General features: G+C 34.4%; 1 protein-coding gene across 4 annotated transcripts in view; it reads left to right on the top strand.

Annotated features, from left to right (window-relative positions):
- The window catches only part of LOC107740682 (rho GTPase-activating protein SYDE2-like), a 41,618-nt gene that overhangs the window by 4,254 nt on the left and 10,552 nt on the right, over positions 1–26,812 (top strand). For 2 of the 4 annotated variants that reach the window (XM_016553194.1, XM_016553192.1), the window contains exons 2-5: positions 8,842–9,003; positions 10,286–10,504; positions 17,518–18,647; positions 25,548–25,674. In XM_016553194.1, the coding sequence (XP_016408680.1) occupies positions 8,842–9,003; positions 10,286–10,504; positions 17,518–18,647; positions 25,548–25,674 (1,638 nt within the window). The remainder of the gene's footprint in view (positions 1–8,841; positions 9,004–10,285; positions 10,505–17,517; positions 18,648–25,547; positions 25,675–26,812) is intronic. The other 2 variants (XM_016553195.1, XM_016553193.1) reach the window with 1 other exon arrangement.

The raw sequence follows: 26,812 nt of genomic DNA, 5'->3' as shown, positions 1-26,812 counted from the left end.
TGGATTATTGTGATGTTTTTATCAGCTGTTTGGATTCTCATTCTGACGGCACCCATTCACTGCAGAGCATCCATTGCTGAGACACTGATAACTGTTTTTTTAATCACTGTGCATTTCCTAAGAATAGAACCCATGACTTTGGCATTGCTAGCGCATTTTCATGGAGTGTGGCCAGGAAGCGTGTTTGTTTTTGAGAAGACAACTGTTGACACACACACACACACACACACACAAACTGGCTACACACAAACACTGTGTGTATCTCCCTGACAACATTATGCTTAACAATTTTGCACAAAAAAAAATGTATCTGCTGATGAGCCGGTTGTGTTTGTTTTGGGCCGGAGGGAGCTGTTCTCGAGTGAGTTCCCGTCCCATGGAAATGCGGAGCCCCAGGGAGGGAATATTTGGAATGCCAAGGCCATCGTTTCACTTGTTTGCTCTCTGTTCCTGAGGGCTTGAATGCAGGCGGGGATTAGAAAAGAGACATTACACGTTCGTTAAGGTAGGATTAGTCCGTCTTGTTATCCACGGCTTATTTTAATCTTAGGTGTCTGAGGTTTGAATGAGTACTGAACTTATTTTAGTAGCATCTGTGTGCTGATCTATTTATACCAGATTAAACAAATTAAACCAGATAGCCTGGTTTATTTTAGAAAAAAGCTGGTTAATCTCACACAAACCTTTTAAGAACACGTTCAAGTCATATTTCACCAAAAAAAAAAAAAATTTTTGTGCTAAAAAAAGAGAGACCTGTTTTTGTGTCTTTAATATTATTTGCATTGTGACGTTATTTTCTTGACAATTATGCATGAATTTGCCCTCTCCCAAATTGTAATCATTGAAAATATTTAAGAATTTTTTTTATAAATTATATTTTATTAAAAATATATATTTTATATTAATATTTACAATTATATATTTTATATTAATATTTAATTAGTAAAATTGTACAAAAAGTGCATATGAAGTCCCAACTACTATAATACATATAATTTATGCTATAATTTATTCTGATTTTAATTATAAAAAAAATTATTGTTCCCATTTATGATTCTCTTTACGGTTACTGTATTTTAAACGAATAAATAAATAAACAAATAAATGTATCGTTACTATATTTCACCTTTTTTAAGAAAACACACCAAAAACATTTTTTTTAGTCACATCTGTATCTTTAATATTATTTGGATTGTGATTTTTTTGACAATTCTGCATTAATTTGCCCCCTCACAAGTTTTAAGTACCGAAAGTATTGTTATTAATGTTTGAAGAAAAATAATTATATATATTATATTCAAAATTATATATTTTATATAAATTATTTATTTAAATAATAAAATTGTACAAAAATTCTCTCTCTCTCTCTCTCTCTATATATATATATATGAGGTTAGTACTATTATAAGTATGCAATGTAGTATTTGTTTTACTTCCTTTAATTGATGCTGGTTTTAATTATAAAAAAATTGTTGTTCCCAGTTATGATTTTCTTTACTGTTACTGTATTTAAAATAATGAGAATGAGATTTTTGTAATAAAAAATGTGCATAATCCTCGTTAAAATAATGTCACATTGCAAAAAACTAAAAAATCAAACAAAAAAAAACTTGTCTGAATGCTGTTGCATTGGATAGAAAAATATAAAAACTAGTGTCATTTTTCGGGGAAAAGCAGTTTGTAGAGTCTGAAATGATAAAGCAATAGATCTAGTGTTGAAATGATGTTATTGTGAAAAATATTGACACTTTCTGTGTTTGTGAAGCGTTAGGAAAGATGTTTTAACATTTGAGACATGCAGATGCAGACACTTCATTTGATAGCTGGTGGTTAACTTGTATAGATATGTTTGCTGTGATTTTTTGGTTGTTTTAGGACTTTTAAAGGAGAAAATATGTGAAAAGCGTGACTTTGTTTTTAACGTTTGTGATCAAAGCTGAATTTTCAGCATCATTACTCCAGTCTTCAGTCAATTCAGAAATCATTCTAATATGCTGATTTATTATCACTGATGTGTAAATATTTTAAACATTTAAATAAACATTTAAAAATAGTTTTGCTCTGGATTTTTGGGTTAGCAGTTTTAAATGAGAAAATGTGATTTAGATTTCCTTGAAAGCTGTTCTTGGGAAGCGTTTGCATCAGTTGTTTTTCCTGCTGTAATTGTTTCAGCCGGTCCCTTGAGTGACGGCTGTTGTAATCGAATCCGCTGCTCCATATTTAGACGTGTCTAAAGTTCACGCTTGTTTGTGTGTGTGTGTGTGTGTATCTGGTATTTATCACGTTATGGGCACCAAATGTCCTCACAAGGATAGAAATACCAGGACACTTTTTGGTCCCCACGAGAAAACAAGCTTATAATTCACACAGAATGGAGTGTATTGAAAATCTGAAATAGCACAAAGTTTGATGTGAGGGGTAGGTTTAGGTGTAGGGTTGGTGGACAGTGATAGAAATACAGTTTGTACAGTATAAAAACCATTACGCCTATGGAGAGTCCCTATAAAACATGGAAACCTGTGTGTGAGTGTTTGTGTGTGTGTGTGTATAAGTGTGAGTGAGTGAGTGAGTGTGTGTGTGTGTGTGTGTGTGAGTGTGTGAGTGAGTGAGTGAGTGAGTGTGTGTGTGTTTTGTATAAGCGTGTGAATGTGAGTGTGTGTGTGTGTGTGTGTGTGTGTGTGTGTGTGTGTGTATAAGCATGTGAGAGTGTGTGTGTGTGTGTCAGTGTGTGTTCAGAGGAATCCTGGGCATGTGAGAGCTCGTCCTCCGTCATGAAAGACCCTTTAACAGCATCACAGCTGAGCTTTGAACCTCACAATAACCCAAACCCTGCAGCAGCGCAGTCTGACTGAAGACACACAGACAGTCACGCATGCCATGCTCTTCAAACAGTTTCTGTACATCAGTGGTTGTGAAGTGGTTTTTAGCACAGTCTTGAGTGAACTTCATCAGTTATTAAAGCATCTCTGTTCTGCACCGGTGTTATTTTCTAGCATTGAGATGCTGTTAGTTTTCGAAAATTAATTAGTTTATATTTTTCATTTTAGTAAAAGTTTTGGCAATTTTCTCGAGTGTTATAGTCATTTTTATTCATTTCTAATGAGTTTTATTAATATAGTTTGATTTTATTTCTGTTTTAGTTATTGTTTAATAAAAGTAAAAATGTATTTACATAAATTCACTTTATTTATTTATTATTATTTAGCTATTTTTTCCTTGCATGTTTGAGTCAACCTCCATCTCATTTATTTATTTGTTTGTTTGTTTATCTGTTTTCTCTTGCATTTCTGTATCAATTTCTATATCTCTATTTATTTATTAATCTATCTATCTATCCATCCATCCATCCATCCATCTTTCCATCTTTCCATCTTTCCATCCATCCATCCATCCATCCATCCATCCATCCATCCATCCATCCATCCATCCATCCATCCATCCATCCATCCATCCATCCATCCATCCATCCATCCATCCATCCATCCATCCATCCATCCATCCATCCATCCATCCATCCATCCATCCATCCATCCATCCATCCATCCATCCATCCATCCATCCATCCATCCATCCATCCATCCATCCATCCATCCATCCATCCATCCATCCATCCATCCATCCATCCATCCATCCATCCATCCATCCATCCATCCATCCATCCATCCATCCATCCATCCATCCATCCATCCATCCATCCATCCATCCATCCATCCATCCATCCATCCATCCATCCATCCATCCATCCATCCATCCATCCATCCATCCATCCATCCATCCATCCATCCATCCATCCATCCATCCATCCATCCATCCATCCATCCATCCATCCATCCATCCATCCATCCATCCATCCATCCATCCATCCATCCATCCATCCATCCATCCATCCATCCATCCATCCATCCATCCATCCATCCATCCATCCATCCATCCATCCATCCATCCATCCATCCATCCATCCATCCATCCATCCATCCATCCATCCATCCATCCATCCATCCATCCATCCATCCATCCATCCATCCATCCATCCATCCATCCATCCATCCATCCATCCATCCATCCATCCATCCATCCATCCATCCATCCATCCATCCATCCATCCATCCATCCATCCATCCATCCATCCATCCATCCATCCATCCATCCATCCATCCATCCATCCATCCATCCATCCATCCATCTCCATCCATCCATCCATCTTTCCATCCATCCATCCATCCATCCATCTATCCATCCATCCATCCATCCATCCATCTATCCATCCATCCATCCATCCATCCATCTATCCATCCATCCATCCATCCATCCATCTATCCATCCATCCATCCATCCATCCATCTATCCATCCATCCATCCATCCATCCATCTATCCATCCATCCATCCATCCATCCATCTATCCATCCATCCATCCATCCATCCATCCATCCATCCATCCATCCATCCATCCATCCATCCATCCATCCATCCATCCATCCATCCATCCATCCATCCATCCATCCATCCATCCATCCATCCATCCATCCATCCATCCATCCATCCATCCATCCATTCTACCATCCATCCATCCATCCATCTTTCCATCCATCCATCCATCCATCCATCCATCCATCTTTCCGTCCATCCATCTTTCCATCCATCCGTCCATCCATCCATCTTTCCATCCATCCATCCATCCATCTTTCCATCCATCCATCCATCCATCCATCCATCCATCTTTCCATCCATCTTTCCATCCATGGGTCTATCCATCCATCCATCCATCCATCTTCATCATTAATTAATTAATTTATCAATTTAATGATTTATTTCTCATTTATTAATTTATTAATGAATTAAATGATTTTCTTTCTTTCTTTAAATTAATTTATTAATTTATTCATTCATTCATTTAGCATTTTTTCCTTGCATTTTTGCATCAATCGCCGTCATCTAGTTATTTATTTATTTATTCAGCTATATTTTCCATTGCATGTTTGAGTCAATCTCTCTCTCTCTCTCTCTCTCTCATTTATTAATTTCTTAATTAACTTATTTAGTTATGTATTTAATATTTAACTGTTTTTCTCTTGCATGTTTGAGTCCATCTGCATTTCTCATTTATTTAATAATGAAATGAACTTTATTTATTTGTTTGTTAGTATTATTAAGCTGTTTTTCCCGTGCATGTTTACGTCAGACATTGTGATTGTAGTTTTAATGGCTTTAATGCAATAAATAGTAAACACATCTGTAGTCACATGCAGTTTTAGAGAATAAACTGGTGTTTGGCGAGGGTTAATTCTGTGATTGTGGATGTTGTGCAGAAAAAAGCAGTGGTGTGAATTACAAATGCCAGCAGATGATCCAGATTAATTTACAGCTCATGATTAGTGCTAATATGAACGCTGACAGAATGAATGAATCTGATCATCTGAGCCCTGTTTTTCAGTGATTGAGGCGAATCTGACCCATATCTCCAACACCTTTGTTGTCCCTTTTCCATCCGAGCGGGAAAGAGCCGCTAAAGAGCTTAGCAAGAGGTTCAAATCCACCTTACATAAGTGCAGCATCACATGATTGTGTTGTTGGTAAATGCTTGAGCTGTAATAACACATCTGAGCGTCTGTAATCATATGCTGACTGTTTTAGCAGTGAAATGGTCCAGGTGTGTTTGGATTGACGTGCCCTCATTCAGCCCAGACCCGCTTTGACTCAAAGACAGACAGGATTATCACAACAATCTTTACTGAAGCGTCACAGCACGACTAAATCTAACGTGTCCCGCGACGCACGCTCACGCCACAGATAATAACAACTGAAGAACATCAGATGTACATACAGATATACTGATGTGCTGTTTACCCATAAACAGCCCCAAAAGTTATTTTTTGCTTTTATAGAGGGTTTATTATTGAAAAATAAATATAATATTTTAAATATTTATAATTTTTTGTAAAACTATTTATTTAAAATTTTAAAATATTTGTGTAAATATTTTAAGTATTTATTTACATATGTATTTAAATACTTTTGAATATTTAAATAACCATCTTTAAAAGCAAGAACGGTTATTAAAATATTCTAAATATTTGTCTAAAAATGTGAAATATTTATGTTAATATTTATTTACTTTTAAAAATATATATTTATGTAAATGTTTTAAATATTTGTTATTTTTTAAAATATTTATTTACTTGTTAAAATATTTAAAATATGTAAAAATTTACATTTTAAATGTGTTATTTTTTAAATGTGTATTTAATTTTTGTATAAATATTTAAATAAATAGCTACCTATAAAAAAAAAACAATGTATTAAAACATTTATGTAAATATTTTAAATATCAATTTCTGTTTTTAAAATATTTATTTTTAAAAGACTTAAAAAATATGTATAAAATAAATATTTAAATAAATACACTCTATAGAAGCAAGAAAATTTTTAAATAATTTAAATACGTATTGTAATATTTAAAAAAAAAAAAATTTTTATTTATTAATTTTTTTGTGCACTTCTTTATATTTTTAGTAGTTCGATTATGCACCATTCAGAATTGTTGTCCAGCTTTTCATTCAGGTTTGATCACAACAATAATTTACACGTTAACATATATTCACACAGAAAACATCTATTTTAAATTGTACGAATATTTCACAATTGACGAGACTTTCACAAACGTTACAAAATCTTGCCGACCCCAAACAGTTTTGAACGCTAGTGTATATTTATGTTTTGTCGGAGTAGTAAAGTCTCAGTTATCTAACTTTGGGACGCTTCTCAGGCTGCCGTTGATTCCCGCACTTTATCGAGGCTCTGTTGCTTGGAATATGGTTCCCATAAAAATACGAAAGAGCAACTGCACTGAAAAAAAATGATGCATTGAATTTACAAATTTTTTTTTTAAGGTAAGTGGTTGCAATCCGTTTATTTTAGCTACATTAAAATAAACAAATTTAGTTGACTAACTTTAAACATGTTTTTTTAAATATAGCTAAAATAATTTGTTTGCAACCACTTACCTTAAAAAATTAGTATCATTTTTTTCAGTGTGTGCATATGTATTTAGAAGAAAATGTGAAGATTTGCTTATGAATATGTAGATGTATATTTTAAGTGCTGCTTCTGCTTAGATGTATAGTTTTGTGATGTGATAAGTAAAATTGTATTTTTCTTTTTTCTTTTTCATTTATTTAAATGATTGATTTGTGGACCCCAGGAAGACTAGCAACCACTCTGTGGAAGCTAATGGGGATCCAAATAAACAACAGTTATATTTCTGCGCGTCATTTCAGATGCAGTTTCTGCAGATTCTATAAAGTACACACCTAGCCTATTTTTAAAATTTGCTATCATTTTTATATTTTCAGTTTTTATTTTAGTGTAATTTTTAGTCATTTTATGTGATTTTGTCATTTTTTATTCTATTATTTCTGTCATTGTTATCATTATCATTTTTACTTTTATTATTTTTATTACATTTTTATCTTTTCTTTGTATTTCAGTTAGTAATTTTAGTACTTAAATTTATTTCCATTAGTTGCAAGACAACATTTTTAATTTTTAGTAGTTTTCATTTATATTTTCAAATTAGCTTTTATTTTTATACTTTCAGTTTTCGTTTGTTTATTTTTTTGTCATTTTAAGTACTTTTGTCATTACATTTTTTTTATGAATAGTTTTTAATTAGTTTTTTTATGTAGCGATTTTAGTACTTCAACTTACACTTACCTCCATTAGTTGCCAAAGCAGCATTTCTCATTTTTGTTTATTCATTGATATTATATATTAATATTTTGAATTTGCTTTTATATTATTATTTAATAGATTTTTTGTAATGTTGTTATGAACTTTTAAAAAATTTTTGGTTTTTTTAATATTTCTAATAGTGCTGTCAAATGATTAATCGCGATTAATCGCATCCAAAATAAAAGTTTTTGTTTACAAAATATATGTGTGTGTACTGTGTATATTTATTATGCATATATAAATATACACACAAACAGTATATATTTCGAAAATATTTCCATGTATTTCCATGTATATATTTATATTAATATAATTGATATTATATATAAATATTTTAAATGTATAAACATATTTTTCTTAAATATATACATGCATGTGTGTGTATTTATCTATACATAATAAATATACACTGCACACACATATATTATGTAAACAAAACCTTTTAATTTGGATGCGTTTGACAGCACTAATTTCTAAATAGTTTTTTATTTTTATCTCAGTTAGTAATTTTAGTACTTCAGATTACACTTATTTCTGCAATTTTTCTCATTTTCCCTGATGTAATTTTATAGTTTTTATTAATATTTAGATTTTTGTTTTTTAGAATGCTTATTTTTTCAGTTTTTTAGTAAATTTATTATGTGCATTTATTAGTTGTTCTATATTTCTAAATAGTTTACATTTATTTTTATTTCAGTTTTAGTTTTAGTTTAATTTCAGTTAGTAATTTTAGGACACATATTCTAGTTTCATAAATTTTTAGGTTGAAGTTTTTTGTCTAATATTATATTTTATTTTAATTCAGCTTAATACCAATGCACAAAAATGTTTTTAATAGCTTAGTTTTAGTTACCGATAACAGCACTGCTTGTGAATATTAGAAAGCAGTGCAGAGTCTGTAAATGGTTTCATGATGAAAGATGCTGTCAGTCCCGGCTGACGCTGAAGGTTTTGAGATTTTTATGAAACCAAAAACAATAAATGACTCTTTTCGGTTTGATTTTGGACTTGTGTTTGATCTGAGCGGATGCACTTGCATGTTTTGCGCTAATGGCAGCAGTCAGATGAGCTGAATCAGCAGAAGTGTTGGTTTTGTTCGTTTGTGTTTGCAGCAGCGATGGAGTTTGTCTGTCAGCGTCAGACCCCGTTTAACCACATCACCGTCTCCAAGAAACGCCAGTGGCTCCAGCAGAGCTCCGTCACAGCGCCCCCTGCAGCCGAGGAGGAGCAAACACAAACACAGCCGCCGTCTAACTCACTTCTGACAGACCGAGGTGTGCACAGTTCACACTCAGAATCAGTCTTGATTCTCAGTGAATGCTTCCAGAGTTTCCCTCTGCTGGAAGTTGATCAAGAAATAATTATTTTCAGCGTTTTAATAATCCACACGTCTCTCCCATTTTTTCTTCTTTGTCAAATTAAATATGACTACACTTCGGTAACTTAAAGTTATTTCCAGTAAGTTTTTTTTTTAAGCCGTTTGCGTGTTTGTTTTTAAAATTTTTCAAAATATTTTTAATTTACCTTTATTTCAGTTTTAGTACTTCAACTTCAGCATTTATATTTTATTTAATTTCAGCTAACAAAAATGTTTTTAATCATTTTCATTAATGGGTAACGACACTGATATAAGAATACAATACAAAAGCACATAACAGAATTACTAAAATTTAACTAAAATTAAAATGAATGCTAAAACTGAATTTTTTTCTAAAATAAAAATACATTTACATTTTATAGAAATATAAAAAATGATAAACACACACATGAAAACTACTAAAATATGAACTTTTTTTCATTTTATTTTATTTTTTAGTATTTTTGGTACGTGCTTTTGTTAATTTCTAAATTTTGTTATTAATTTCTTAAATTTCTAAATTTATTTAATTTATATTTTTAATTTATTCTTATTTCAGTTTTACTTTTATTTTAGCTAGTTATTTTAGTACTTTAGAAATGTAATACAAGGCAACATTTCAATTTTTTCTAGCTTTTTTATTTGATTTCAGCTTTATTTAAATTAAAGCTACTTTATTTTTATATTTTGATTTTTATTGATTTATTTTTTTCAATTTAGTTTATTTTTATATTTTGATTTTTATTGATTTATTTTTTTCAATTTAGTTTATTTTTAGTAATTTAGTACTTTTGTCATTTATATTTTATTTATTTTTAATTTATTATTATTTCAGTTTTAGTTTAATTCACTCATTTCAGTTCTAGCCACATTTCTAATTTTCATTTACTTTGTTTGACATCTCTACTTATAATTAATATAATATTTTATATTTTACTTATACTGTACAGTAGTCAACATTTGAAGTGGATCAAAACCTTTCATCAAAGTTGTCCTAAAACCTAAAACCAAAATTCTTGTCTTAGGACAATTTTAATGAACTTTTTTGATCCACTTCAAATGTTGACTACTGTATACTAATAAATACTAGTATTTATACCAGTACTAATATTCTTCTTCAGCTTTATCTCTAATGTTTTAATAGTTAGATTCTGTTGTAAATGTCCAGTGGTTTGATGGCGCTTCATTGATGTCTGCAGAAGCGCGTCCTCGCCGTCTCCCGCTGCCCGCTGCTAAAGTCAAACACCGGACCGACCCGGCCGAGGAGAACGACGCCGACGACGAGGGCGAGATCTGGTACAACCCCATCCCGGAGGATGAAGAGGCCGATCTGTCGCGCTGCGTTCCCGTCATCAGAGTCCAGACGAGACGAGCGGACGCAGACGAGAGACAGACGCAGGACGAGAGCAGAGCCACAGGTACAGCTTTAGCAGTTTCAGATCAAGCGGCAACCTCCCGCTCTCTCTCGTGAAACCAAGACGGAAGTGACTAAAACTGCAATTCATCGACTGGCCACTAGAGGCTGGCTCCAAAAGGGAGTCAGTCCCATAGACTCCCAAAGTTAAAATGCCCAGCTTTACAGCAGAAAAAAATATGTTTACAGCTTGGTACAAAAAGTGGTTTTGGTCTATATAGCTAATTTTGCCCTCAACTGTGAGGCGGGTGAATTTTTTTATAACTCATCCGTTTAAATTATATTAAGCCTTAAAGTTCTGCATAATTAAGGGCGTGGCCACTTGAGTGACAGGTGGATTGCCGCTGCTGTCACCACTGTCGAGCTAGATGGGCGTGGCTTCAGCAACCAGCTCCCGCCTCTTTGCCCATTTTCGATTATCTGGGAGTGACGCGCGGTGACGCGCTGCCAAGATGGCGACGGCCGGCTCCGCCCACTTTTGAGCTTCAAAAACGCTCTTCGGAAACCTACGGGTGACGTCACGGACACTACGTCCATGTTTTTATACAGTCTTATGTTTCAGATGCGCTTCATGTTCAGCGTACTACTGGGATAACAAACCTGTCTGGAAAATAATTATTCATATCTGTGTAAGGGTTGTGAGGTTTTACATTATAAAACGTTGGATAAATGAAGACACTTTCTAGTATGAAACACTGAATTGTGATTTTTCTGATTAAAAACTGCAATTGCGATTAAAAATGTGATTAAAAAAAAAATTGTGCTGCACTGAAAAAAAATTTGATGTAGGATTTAATCATTAAACATTTGACATTTGACATTAAAAAATTCACAAATAATTACAAGGAAATGGCAAAGTAACGCATTGAATTAAATGTGAATTTTTGAAGTAGATTGTCTGAAATACTATTTTCTTGTCAAATATGCTGAAAAAAAATAATTTTTACAATGCATGCTTTTTGTAAGGCTTCACAGTTTGGCCCGGACATGTGTGACAATATATCAAAAAGACTATTATAATAATAATAATAATAATAATACAATTTTATTACTATTATTATTATTTAATTATATTACTAAAATGAGAAATATTACTTTAGTAAAATAATTTAAAGTGAAATGACTGTAAAATAATTTAAAGAAAAAAATAATTTAATTATATTACTAAAATGAGCAATATTACTTTAGTAATATTTGACTGTAAAATAATTTAAAGAAAAAAATATAATAATAATAATAATTTTATTTTAAACATTGAACATGTATTCTTAATTTTTTAAAGAATACATTTCTTAATTTCTTTAAAAAAAAAAATTAAGCAGAAAGACCTAAAGAGTATTTTCTTGTAAAATGTACTCCAAAAATAAAATACATAAACAAACAAACAAATAAATAAACGTTTTGTACAAATTTTTGCTTGTAAGGCTGCATAGTTTGGCCCAAATAAAAATATTAAAACAAATAAGACATGTAAAGAAAAAAATATAATAATAATAATAATATAATTAAATATAATATAATAATAATAATAGTTGTAGTAGTTCTATGTATTTTTATTTAATTTTACAGAACAACAGTAAAATTGTAATACTAATATTTTTCAAATGTTAAACCGCTTTTATTTTGATGGAAAACCAAGCGCTTCTTATACAAGTTTGTGAAGACGTTTGGTGCATATTGCATTTTCAGATGCATTAATAAAACAATTCAAACCCACAGCAAATACAGACATGAGTTTGAAAGCTGCAAGCACCAGATCATGAGCTGCTCGCGTGTAAATGAACACAGTGCCGCGATTCACTCTCAAACACACATATTTATTGAAAAATCACGCTGAGCCATATTGTGATTTTAGATTTATTTGTATTATGGTTTTCGGGGTTGTATCATATCATCTCTGGCTCTCTGGACTCTCGCAGCTCTATGTTTAGCGTCGTATGAATGTGTGGCATTATTCACTAATGCAGTCATGCCTATTAAAGACTCCTGTCAGCGAACTAGTGAAGCTGTCAGCGTAACGCTTCTCTGGAGGCTACGAACACGTCTTTGAGTTCATGTCTGTTAGCGGTAGTTAGCGTCGGCTCTGTTTGTGTGACTAGCGGTCGTTTGATGTGGTGTGTGCGCATGTGTGTGTGCACATGAGTGTGAGTGTGTGAGTGCGCATGTTTGTGTGTGTGTGTGTGTGTATGTGTGTGTGTGTGTTTGTTGTTTGTGTGATTCAGGGTTGTGAAATGTTCAGAACTGAATTTGCAGTGGCTTTGAAAGTTCAAAGTAATTCCTGAATTTGAATTTAAATTTAAATTGTAACATGATGCAGAACTGTCATTCTAACTTGAATTTAAATAAGTTACATTTAAATGGAATGAAATTCAAATATATTAATATAACTGCTTTCAGTGTAGATTACATTTATAGTTTAACTATACTTTTTCAATATATGATAAATATTTAGCTACATTGAAATTGGTATTTAAATTTGATGTCAATATATTTGATGTTAGTATTTATTTGACTTTATTTGATTTATTTGTGTGTGTGCTTTTATAATGTATAATAGGTCTTGACATTCAAAATTAAGTTATCAGATCATAATTGTAACTGTTCGAAATTTTTACAAATCTATAGAAATTTGTATTTATTTACTGATATAATAATATAAAATGTATAATAATAATAATATTTAATATATATAATCACACACACACACACACACACACGTATTTGTACACTTTATATATGTAAGGTATAATCAACGGTTTGCGGCGCAATATTTGACCGGAAAGGTAAAAATGACTGTTATTTTCGTCAGTTACAGCTCGTAAGATCACATTTATTTGAATCAATTATAGTATTTATTTCAATTAATCATCGATCGAGATAGAGAGAGAGAGATGACAGTTGTGTGTGTGTTACCTGCGTGCTGCCTCTGCGCGTCTCTACAAACAATTAATTACTTCAAAAACAGCGATTTTACACCTCGTTGTTTAGGAATATAATGTAGCGATCTAGTATCTAGGCTAATGTATTATCGAGGGGGAGCGTTGACAACAAGTTTATGTGTGTGCGCAGCGCAATCTACGATCTCCGACCTCTTTCTCTGTGTGTGTGTGTGTGTGTGTGATGAGTGTGTGTTTGTGTGCATCAATTAAAGCAGCACATTAATATGGAACGGTGATTAAACTGACATGGAACTAACTGTGCATTAAACGGTTTTACTGCATACCTGCCAGCCAATCAGAATCCAGCTGGATTCTGATTGGCTGGCAGGTATGCAGTAAAACCGTTTAATGCACAGTTAGTTCCAAGTCAGTTTAATCACCGTCAGTTACAGCTCGTGAGCGCTAGCGTTCTGCCCGCTTCAAATCAGACACAGAGATGAAATAGTGCGGTAAGATCACATTTTTTTGAATCAATTATAGTATTTATTTCAATTAATCATCGATCGAGATAGAGAGAGAGAGATGACAGTTGTGTGTGTGTTACCTGCGTGCTGCCTCTGCGCGTCTCTACAAACAATTAATTACTTCAAAAACTGCGATTTTACACCTCGTTGTTTAGGAATATAATGTAGCGATCTAGTATCTAGGCTAATGTATTATCGAGGGGGAGCGTTGACAACAAGTTTATGTGTGTGCGCAGCGCAATCTACGATCTCCGACCTCTTTCTCTGTGTGTGTGTGTGTGTGTGTGTGATGAGTGTGTGTTTGTGTGCATCAATTAAAGCAGCACATTAATATGGAACGGTGATTAAACTGACATGGAACTAACTGTGCATTAAACGGTTTTACTGCATACCTGCCAGCCAATCAGAATCCAGCTGGATTCTGATTGGCTGGCAGGTATGCAGTAAAACCGTTTAATGCACAGTTAGTTCCACACAACTGATTTGTTCAACACAAAAATTGTGCGAAAATAAGTAATCTTCCAACAATATCCATTGTTAATTTGTTAAGTATATATTAAATATACTTATTCCACACAATTTTTGTGTTGAACAAATTATATTTTATAAAGCACAATACATTTTCAAATTAAAATGGGATGACTTTATAAAATTCTCTGAAAACAATGTTCTGTAAAACAGTATTGCACTTATTTTAGAGAAATATAATCAAAATATATTTTGCATTCTTAGTTAGGGAATAAAGCTTTACAAATTAATGATTAATTATTTATATTTTAGAGCTTGTGTTGGATGAATGCCAGTCTTCTATTGTGGGACTGTTTTAATTTCATTCAATTGCAATTCAGTAAATTCCTCTTCCTGTCATTTCTATTCAAATTCCAATTCAACATCCTGTGGGGTGTGAGCAGTTCAATTCAAATTCACACTCATTTAACGACAGCCTTAAAATTTTAGTGTCTGATTTTCGCAGAGCCCTGTGTGTGTGTGTGTGTGTGTGTGTGTGTGTGTGTGTGTGTGTAACAGAGCTCTGTTCTGTGGTTCTAAATGAAGCTCTTGAATAATTTAGAGAGCAGATCTGTGATCAATTCAACACACAGTCCATTACATCAGACTTCACGATCTCAGATAAATGCTCCAGTTTTCTCTCTGTCACTAATGGCACACACTAATGGTGTGTGTGCGTGTGCGTGCGTGTGTGTGTGTTTGTGTGTGTGTGTGTGTGTGTGTCAGATTTAAGGCTGTAAAATGTCTTCTGACACTCTATAATTAGTGTGACTAGTGACCAGATCGGCCCACTCACCACCTGTCACAATCAAAAATGTAAAATAAACGCGCACACAGTCAGTGAGTGTTATCAACAAAATAAAATTCTGCAAGTGACAGTATGTTAATAGAATTAGATTTTTTTATGATATAAATCCTTTTAATAAATCTAGTGTTTTGATTAGAGATGCTGTATTCTGAGTGGATGAGAGCAGGGGTGTGTGTGTGTTTTGGAATGCAACCTTGCCTTCTAATCTGGGCCCCTGAGACTCTGTGCGTGTGTGTGTGTGTGTGAGGCGTCACATATTTACATCTAGGTTTTCAGTTGCATGTAGGGATTTATACTGTTAAATTAGTTAGGGCTGCATGAATAGTTAAAAACTATAATTGCGTTAATTAATCAGGATTGTTTATTGTGCTTTTGCATACACTAAAAGTTTGGAATTTTTAAGATTTGCTCATGTTTCTGAATGAAGTCTCTTATGCTCAATAAAGGCTACACTTATTTGCTCAAAAATACAGTAAAAACATTGTGCAATAATATTGCAATTCAAAATAGTTGTTTTCTATGTGATTAAAAATGTATTTTATTGCTGTGATTAAAGCTGAATTTTCAGCATCATTACCCCAGTCTTCAGTGTCACATGATCTTCAGAAATCATTTTAATATGCATATTTGCTGCTCAAGAAATATTTTTGATTATTATCAATGTTGAAAACAGTTGCTCTGGTGAATATTTGAATATACGTAAAATGACCTCTTGTAAAAAATCAAATTAGCTTTCAAATCTTATTCACTCTTTGCATTCAGTTTGTATGGACTATTTGTATATTTACTTATGTAAGTGGCATTTGATTAGATTGTGAAAAGTGGACTGTGATATTATTGGTTAACATTATTTTTCTCCGCCCACATGGCCTTGGTGACATCAGCAGAATGGAATGTCATTTCAGAGACAAAAAAAAAGTTGAAAATATAATTTTCTTCAGAATAACACGCATTGATAAACAACAAACTAGGTAAATGCAAGCTGTCTAGTTAAGCCTTCATATTGTGCAAATGGATTCAGCGAGCCTTTCCGACTCTGTTTAGTCTGACAGAATTTAGAGAGGTTGAGTCCTGACGTACTCCAAAACAAAAGAAATATGAGTAAATGACAACAAAATCTTCATATTTAAGTGAACTGTCCTTTTAAAAAGACACACACACTTGCGATGCCAAAGTGCCCCATCTCCTCCACATCAATCTTTCTCAAAACAGTCTTTCTCTTTCTCCTTGCCTCCCTCTTTTTTGGTCTCTTCACACTGGCATGTCTCTCTCTCTCTTTAACAGAATCGGGCCTTTGTTTTATCTTGGCGGGTAAGTACCAGATCAAACGGCGGGTGTTGAAGGAGGCCCTGAACTGTGGCAACAGAGCCGCTGTTGTAGTAAAGCAGATGAACGTGCCATGTGATCAGAGAGAAAGAGAGGGCGAGGTAGAGGAAGGAGACCGATCTGGGTTGCATGTTCAAGAAATCTGATTTGTCAGCCACTGCATAATGACTGCGGTAACAAGCTGCGGAGATAACTGCATCCCAGGTCCAGAAGTCTCTCGTAAAAGGAAATCTACTAATCGAGAGAGCAAGAGCAAATTATGCTGAGGCTGATGGAGCGATTTAACCACAGCGCTCTTGGCCAATGGAAGGTCTGGTTTATCGCTCCACTCTGGAATGTTACACAGATGTTCTTTGTTTTTGATGTGTGTGACTGAGCTGGAAAGGGACTTTTGGGGATATATGTAGTTATTATGGCATGTATGTGCATAGAGCAAAGGGGAATCCTGTGGACTAAACAGGAGCGAACAGGCCAGAGGCAATAGGAAAGAATTATGGATAATGGGTCAAATTGTCTAGTTACTGGGGTTGTTTCGAGCACGCAACAAGAGTTTTGGTTAGGTAAAGGAATAATTGATGACATGTTTTTAAAGAACTGAAGATATAAGAAGTGTTGAACTGTCACACCTTGGACATACGTTAATTATTCTGCTTATTATTATTTCCATGTGTACATGTTTACAACATGTGACATTTTTTAAGTCCTTAAAGCACTCTTGTTTGTACATCTTCCACCAATTAAGTGTCTTGCTTTGAATATTCCAAATCACTGTTACTTTTTGGAAAGGTTTTGGCTTGAAACCTTGAAGCATCTATCAACTAATCCAAATGAGGAATTTAGTAATCTTGTGGTATAAGATTCACTTAAAACATATACCCACAAATGGTATTGAGTTCATCTAAGGGTCAGCTAAGACCTGGGGGTCAATGACTTGGTCAATGTACTAATTAAACCCTCCTCTTTCATTCCACAGATCCTTCAGAGCAGTCCACTGGTAGACTTTCTCCCTCTTCTAGTCCCAACCCAGCTAAAAGGAGCACTACTATCAACTGGTCTTTTCCTGATAAAATCAAGTCACCACGGACTGTCCGAAAACTCTCTATGAAGATGAAGAAACTGCCTGATCTGAGTCGGAAGCTTAGTGTTAAAGGGAACCCATCTAGCAATGTGGTTATCAGCAACAGCCAATCAGAACCCAGGGCTCACTCACCAAAAGTTAATGGGATGGCAGAGCTGGGCCAGTCCCAGTCCAGACTGTCCCCAGCAGGTGTGACGACTGCATTGGCAAGTGGTAATGTGATTTGGTGGTACCATTTGGACAGCAGTGTTTCTACGCAGCACAACTTCGATAAGAGGAGGAGCAATAGCGGTGGCGTTCCAAAATCGGCCAGTAAGGGAGGTTACCTAAGCGATGGAGACTCACCCGAACTTGTCGCCAAGTCAGGAAAGCACGGAAACTCAGAAAGAAAGAACGGTAAAGCCCGGGACAGGGATCCCAATGGGAACGGTGGAAGTCCGAGGCTCCCTGGCACAGAGCTGGATATCGACGCCTTCCGTTCGTACAGTTTCTCTGAGCAGCCAAAGTGCCTAACGTACATCTCTGGACTAATGAGTCTGCACTTCTATGGTGCAGAGGACCTGAAGCCACCACGAGTTGATTCCCGTGATGTCTACTGCGCTATCCAGGTGGACTCTGTCAACAAAGCTCGCACGGCCTTGCTGACCTGTCGGACAGCCTTCCTGGACATGGACCACACCTTCAACATTGAGCTGGAGAACGCTCAGCACCTCAAACTTGTTGTTTTCAGTTGGGAGTCCACACCACGAAGGAACAGGGTGTGTTGCCATGGGACTGTGGTTCTCCCGGCCTTGTTTCGTGTGAGTAAGACGCATCAGCTTGCGGTCCGCCTGGAACCACGTGGAATGATCTACGTGAAGCTGAGCCTCATGGAGCAGAGGCAGAACTCTCTTGATGGCCAGGGTCATGAAATGCAGGTGTTTGGTGTAGAGGCTTGGCGCGTGGTGGAATGGGAAGCTTCTGGATTAATGGTTCCACTGCTCATCGAGAAATGCATCTCTGAGATCGAGAGGAGGGGTTGTCAGGTGAGTAAGTAGAGCAGATCTTTATGGTTCTTTAACATGCATGCTGTTCCAGACTTAATCTCTAATTTAAGGTGAAATGTGTAAGTCTTATGATGTCAAAGTACTTCTATTCAAGTTTAATCTGCAATTATATGTAAGCCATTAGCAAGTGACTTTCCTGGTGTGAATACACCCTCAGAGTTTGTGACATTGACTTTCTGAAGAGTGTCACGTTGGTTCACCTTCAAAAGAGTCCTAGAAGAGTTTGAGACATTGACTTTCTGAAGAGCGTCACGTTGGTTCACCTTCAAAAGAGTCCTAGAAGAGTTTGAGATGGGACTACCTTTGATGGGTCAGAAAGAGCAGTAAGAATGTTTGAGAAACTTGCTTGGTATTTTGCAGTTATAATTGGTCCAACTAGTTGTCCAGAAATTACGCATTTAGCCTTAAAGTGTATCTCCATGGCTACGTTCAGACTGCAAGCCGAAAAGTGGCCCAAATACAATTTATACTCATATGTGAGCAGTGTGAGCAGCACAAACCACATGGAATCTGATCTTTCCAATTCAGGTTTAGGCCACTTCCATACGTCATCCTAAGTCCAATGTTTTGCAATGCGACCTCAGTCTGAACAGTCATATCAGAATTCTTGGTACTTTTTACGTCACTTTGGATGATGGGAGTCACTCCAGAGGTTTTACATACCAGTAGTTCCTTGGTTACTCAGTTAATATGGAAGACAGCTGCGAAGGTAGTCAGTGGAGGGACAGTGTGGTACGCATATGTATTATGATGACAGCTCTCTACATGCAAAACTAGAGGGAAAACTGTATGGGAATAGCTTTGCTCTCTTTCTCCTCATCCTTGTCTGGCTTCCATGCCACATCAAAATAAATATGTGTAAACGCTGACTTCAGTGGCCTCCAGGTTTACCTCTCTCTGTATGACAGCCTGCTGCATGCCACTTTGTTGTTCTTTTGCGCATGTGGGTCATTTCAGGACCGTTACCAGTTTACACTTAAGTCTGATATTGGCCACATTTACAAAATAATGTGAATAGTCGGATCTGAGCAATAAATCAAAACTGAGCACTAAGGCTTGGAGTGTGAACGTAGCCCATGAGTCTCTTCTGTCATTCGTTAGGCTTCGGTTAAAGTGAGCTCACCAACCGTTCTAAAGTCCTTGTCCATGGACATTACACACTCACACAAACAAGCTTAGCAAGGCCTCTCGCTGGTTTGTGTGCACAGGCATATTGCCAAAATCCTAGCCATTCATCTCCGTTATACACACACACACAATCTGTCTCTGTTACAGTGTCATCCAGAGTTTAATGCTGTTCTTGACCATTCATCCCACCAAGTGTGTCTGCCGTCAACCCACAAAACAACTCTGACTGCTTTTCTCAGATCAGATTTACCCCTGCAGCTCAATACTCACACATGGAAGATCTGATTCTAGATCAGTTGAGAGAGACTTTCAGCCCCTATCGGTGTAAAAAAAAAAAAAAAAGCTTGTAGGTCCTTTGGGAAGGCTTTAAAGTTCTGCTGGGATCATGAGGGTGTTTCTCTCAATCTGTCTTTGGCTGTTTTTACCTCAGCTGACTCCACTTTGTGGAGTGTTGTCAGCCTCTGAATCTGCAGCTCAAGCCCATATATCTGATGCTTATATCCGCATATCAAATTTAGCATGGTTTTTCTTATTCATGTGCTGCTCCCAAGTTGCATTGCTGTGCAGTCATCACTTTTTTGAGATGATGCAACCTAGCCAGGCCATGTGGCGACAGTGTAGCATACTATTTCACATATTATTTTAAGTTAGCATGCAGTATGTATAAAATACAGTGCAGCTTTCTGTATTTAAAAGTCGTTAGTCAATAAGATAGTTCAAGTATTCACTCAATGCAGTGAGGTCATGTGACAAGTACAACATACTGACTATTGCATACCTCATACTATTGAATACAGTTTTTAAACTTTTTCCTCATTTTTATTTATGCATGTATTTGTATTTTTATGCATTCATGCAATTGTTGATGCATTAATGCCTTGGTTTATTTTTGCAATTATTTATGCATAAATAGTGATGAGATACTGTTGAATACTATTTTAAGCTTTTTCCTCATTTTTATTTATTCATGCATTTATGCTTTTCCTTCTTTTCTTTTTTTTTTAAGTATACGCTACATACTGTGCAGTATGTAAGTGCTGTTAGCCTCCAAACAAACTACACTACTGAAACTAACATTTTTCAGAAGCTCTAGTCTGTGGTATTCCTGGTACCAGGGATGCACAAATGTGCAATTATTGTATTTATTTTTTAGATGATAATTGGATGCTTCTTGCCAATGTAAATATTCTTGGTCATGTGACAGCAACATAGCACACTGCTGTTTAAGACAGTAATTATGTACTGTATACTGCAGTATATACTGTGGAATTTGCAGTAGCCTAGCCTAGTGGCTGTTATGTATTGTTATGCATTCAGTTCACCGAATTAGTATTTCTCTAGTGTTCTTAAAATAAGTGAACTTGGTTTAAGGTCAGAGCTTAGCTGCTCACTGTGTGGAGTTCTTTACTAAAGCCTGAAGTCAGTATAGTTTGTCTTAAGAAAGCACGATATACAAAGCTCACGAAAGCTAAAGGAATGTTTCTTCTGAACTATGGCCGCAGGAAAACCACCAACCTGGATGTGTAAATGATTAGCCGTGTGCCGTGAGGGTTTTTCCGCAGCCCTTCTTGCCTGTTTAAAGGAATATTTCACCTAAAAAAATGAACATTTTGTCTCTTTTACTTTTGTTTCTTATATACAAAATATTCTCTCTTTCACACAACAAAGTTTTTAGGGAATTATTCCTTTGAATTCATAACTTTAAAACATACTTTCCGTGCCTCAAAGTTTTGAGTTATGAGAGTCATTTCGAACTGTTATTTTTACAAATTAGCCTGTGACCTCTAAAGTTTGACCTACTAAAGAGCAGCTCCGGAAGCCAAGCGTTGAGTCTGTGTGGAGACGTTTGGCTTGTGTCCAAATGAAAAATTCCTCTTTGGGTTTAATGCACGTCACGTTAGCTGCAGCGTGGAATCTGTGGTCACATGCACAGTTACAGGCGAAGCTAAAACTGAAGACCAACCCAGAACCAGGATGTGTTCTTTACTAGGGGAAGAAAGGACTGGAAGGTTTTAGTGGATTCAGGAAACTCTTCAGCTGTTTTTAACAAGACTGTGGTCAAGCTATTATTTCCTCTGGGTGACATTTTTAGAGTTACACACATACACACATGCCACTGGTCTGAATCAAGCTGCTGTTTCACATTGCAGGGAATTTCTTCTGTTTATTGGAGCCTGTGCTGCTAAATCATTGCAGAATGTGCTAGGCTGTGTTTGAGATGAAACGCTAGCTTACTACCTACTAAACTGTGTGCATATATATTAAATACTAACGTTTTGCATTTTTTATTTTTGCATTTATTTATGCATGTATGCATTTAGTCATTTTTGTATTTATTTATTTATTTATGCAACTTTGCATTTGTTTATTTATGCATTTATGCATTTGTGCAGTTGTTTATTTATGCATTTGTTTATTTTGCCTAAATGCATTTATATATGCATTTATGATTTTAAAATTTTTTTTTTTTTTTTTTTTACATTTTCAAAATTGTATAGATACTCAGGCTCATTCATCAAGTTGAGCACAATGCATTGTGGGATACAGTGTTTCACACAGTGTTTTTTGTTGGAGATGAAACGCTAGCTTACTACCTACTAAACTGTGTGCATATATATTAAATACTAACGTTTTGCATTTTTTATTTTTGCATTTATTTATGCATGTATGCATTTAGTCATTTTTGTATTTATTTATTTATTTATGCAACTTTGCATTTGTTTATTTATGCATTTATGCATTTGTGCAGTTGTTTATTTATGCATTTGTTTATTTTGCCTAAATGCATTTATATATGCATTTATGATTTTAAAATTTTTTTTTTTTTTTTTTTACATTTTCAAAATTGTATAGATACTCAGGCTCATTCATCAAGTTGAGCACAATGCATTGTGGGATACAGTGTTTCACACAGTGTTTTTTGTTGTATACTGCACAGTTTGGCAGAAGTAGTAGGTTATTAAAGATGTTTAGCAGTGCACAGCATTCATGGTAGTACGTTACATGAAAATACTTGTCAGTATGCAACCAGAACACACTGTTCAAAGTGTTGATTATATGATGCAGCAACTCAAGTGGACAGTGACATATGAACCAATTAAAAATCCTAAAAAGTCGAATTTATTTGAGATGATGGCTGGATGTCATTCACTGAATTAAACTGAAACATAATGTTGTCATGTGACAATAATGTTTGTCATTGCATAATGCTTATTTAATTAAAAAAATAGTATGCAGTTTATAGTGTAGTATGCATTAGGCAGTTGGACTGAGTGCTGAATCTGATTGGCTCCCTCTGGTCTTAACTCCGCCCACAGCAGGCGGCAGAATTCCTCTGTGAATGAATGTGTTGTGTATGTACGAGTGTTTGTGCGCAGGATTGCAGGTGTGAGCTGGTCCGGATCCAAGCCGGTTAAGACTCCGGATCTTTCCATACCTGCAGTCTTTCCGACAGCCAACAGGAAATGTTTTTTAAGAATTGGATAATAAGGAGATGTGCTTCTACGTGCAAGCGGTCACATTTTTACATCTTGTGCAACAAAGAAGAGGCTTAAGTTAAAGACCTTTGCTAAACTCTCTTGTATTGGTACTGCACTAAAATTGATATGTAGATGGAGATACAAAAATTTTTTGATCACTTTCATTTATCTCTAGCCAGGGTCCACATTTCACTTTTTCTCAATTGTGAGACTTTTTAGACTTTTTACCAATGGTGAATGAGATATTTTAGCAAACATTTCCATCTGTATTTTGCATGATTTTTATTATTATTTTAAAAAAATTAAAAATACTGTACTTAAGTAATGTATTGACTTTTATTATTATTATTATTATTATTATTATTATATTTTCATAGAAATATGCAACATACAGATAAACATATGTTACAATAGTATCTCAATAATAATAGTTTTTGCAGATGAATAAATTGAAATAGTAAAATTAAAATAATTATTAATTGTTATTATTATTATTATTCAATTCAATTCAATTCAAGTTTATTTGTATAGCGCTTTTCACGATACAAATCGTTGCAAAGCAACTTTACAGCAAATGAAGTTTCTACAATATTTAGTGGTAGCTTATCAGTGGTGACTGTCAGTTACTATCTAATATAACACCCAGATTTTTGACTGTAGAGGAAGTAACTGTACATCCGTCTAGTTGCAAATTGTAATCCAAGAGATTCTGTGTACTGTCTTTTTGGTCCAATAAGTAATATCTCTGTCTTATTCGAATTTAATAGGAGAAAATTATTGGTTATCCAATCTTTTACATTTTTAACACATTCTGTTAGCTTAGATAATTTAGAAGTTTCGTCTGGTCTTGTTGAGATATATAGTTGAGTGTCATCAGCATAACAGTGGAAACTAATCTCGTATTTTCTAATAATATTACCAAGTGGCAACATGTATATCGAAAATAGCAGAGGACCTAGGACAGATCCTTGTGGCACTCCATATTTTACTGGTGATAATTGAGATGACTCCCCATTTAAATGAACAAAATGGTAGCGATCGGACAGGTAGGATCTAAACCATCTTAAAGCCTGCCCTTGAATACCTGTATAGTTTTGTAATCTTATTATTAATAAAAATAAAATAATAAATAAATAATAAATTATTAATTATAATTAATCGATTATGATGATTATGGTTATTTTGTTTTAATAATTAATTAAAATTTTTTGAGTATTATTATTATTGTATTATTGCTATTGTATTTAAATAAAAATATGCAACATACAGATAAAAATGTGAAAAAAATCATTTCTCAATAATAATAAAAATTAACAAATTTATAATTAAATAAAATAATTAAATCAAATGTTATTATTATTATTATTATTATTTAGTATTATGTTTGATGATGATGATTATGATTATTTTATTATTATTATTAGATTTTCATAGAAATATGCAACATACAGATAAAAATATGTTAAAATAGTATCTCAATAATAATAATAATACTTGCAGATGAATACATTGAAATATTAAAATTAAAATAATTATTAATTGTTATTATTATTATTAATAATAATTAATCGATGATGATGATTATGGTTATTTTGTTTTAATAATTAATTTACATTTATTATTATTATTGTATTATTACTATTGTATTTTAATAAAAATATGCAACATACAGATAAAAATGTGAAAAAAATGACAATTTCTCAATAATAATAAAAATATGAACAAATTTATAATTAAATCAAATGTTATTATTATGATGATTGTTATTATTATTTAGTATTATGTTTGATGATGATGATTGATTATTTATTATTTTTATTATTATATTTTAATAAAATATGCAACATACAGATGTACATACAAAAAGTGTGCTAAAATTTCTCAATAGTAATAATAATAATACTCAGAAATTAATAATTGTTAAATCAAATATTATTATTATTGTTGTTATTATGATTATTATCATTATTGTTGTACTTTATAAATAAGAATATATCTTTCCTGCACTCACTCTATATATGCGTGTGTATGTGCGCATGTGCGCGTGCGTGCGTGCGTGAGAAGTGTGTGTTTGTGATTGTGTGTGTGTGTGTGTGTGTAGGCGTGCACATTTTTTTTTTTACTAACCATAACAATTAGAGATGTTTCCTCCTAATTACTACAATGGTGATGTTAATGTCAGCATTGCATGATGGTTATAGGTGTTATTGATTAGTGATGTTGTTGTGAGGTTCTCTGAAGGTTGTATAAGGGTTGTGTGTGTGATTGACAGGTGGTGGGTCTGTATCGTCTGTGCGGTTCGGCTGCGGTGAAGAAGGAGCTGCGGGAAGCGTTTGAGAGGGACAGTCACGCCGTCGAGCTCTCGGAAAACAACTACCCAGATATTAACGTCATTACAGGTACTGCATATCAGCGCTTACACACACACGATACATTCACACACGTTTACTGAGATTTACACTCAACTAAAACCATTTACCTTGAAGCCTAGTTTGAGAGTATTAAGAAATGTGAATGAACCTGTGTGTGTGTGTGTGTCTCTCCGTGTGTGTGTGTGTGTGTGTGTGTTTGTGAGTCTTGACTGTGTCATACGGCCTTTGTGAATGAGATTAACCAGAGGTCAGAGGTCAGCTGAAAGCTTGCAAAACACAGACAGTAACAAGGCCAGCAGCTTCTTTGTGTTCAGCTCTATGAGTGTCACAAAACACACACATACACACACACACACACACACACACAGAAGGAACCGAGTCCAATGTACATGTGTAAGATTTGGCGGGAAACTGAGGTCAATGTTGTAATGTGGACTAAAGCTGTGCGATATATTATACATGTCCATTCATAAGTTTTGGGTTAGTACGTTTTTGTTTGTTTGTCTTTAAAGAAATTGATACTTTTATTCATCAAGGACGCATAAAAAATGATAAAAAGTGACAGTACAGACATTTATAATGTTACAAAAGATTTCTATTTGACATAAATATGTACCCACTGTATATTAAAAAATATATATATATATATATAGAAAACAAATATATATATTTTCTGTATATACTGACTTCAGTCATCCAGAATAGAGACACACACATATATATATATATATATATATTCTGGAGGACTGAAGTCAGTCCATCAGTCCTGTTATTGATATGCTGTTCCTTTCCCCCATCCACTTTGTGTGTTTGAAATCAGCATATTAGAATGATTTCTGAAGATCATGTGACACTGAAGACTGGAGTAATGATGCTGAAAATACAGCTGCGCATCACAGAAATAAATTACAGTTTAACAGATATTCACATAGAAAACAGCTGTTTTAAATTGTTATAATATTTCATATTTTTACTGTATATTTGATCAAGTAAATGCAGCCTCGGTGAGATAAAACATTGTGCAGTTGAGTTTGATGAAGTGCAGCTGTATGTATTAATCTCAGTTGTGTGTTAAACACACTGAAGTGTGTGTGTATGTGTGTGTGTGTGTGTGTGTGAGAGAGAGAGAGAGAGAGAGAGAGAGAGGTTGATGCCTGCTGTGTAA

Source organism: Sinocyclocheilus rhinocerous, unplaced genomic scaffold, assembly GCF_001515625.1.
Source record: "Sinocyclocheilus rhinocerous isolate Xijiao unplaced genomic scaffold, SAMN03320098_v1.1 scaffold1848, whole genome shotgun sequence".
Lineage (NCBI taxonomy): Eukaryota > Metazoa > Chordata > Actinopteri > Cypriniformes > Cyprinidae > Sinocyclocheilus > Sinocyclocheilus rhinocerous.
This window is presented reverse-complemented; position numbering and strand designations above follow the sequence as displayed.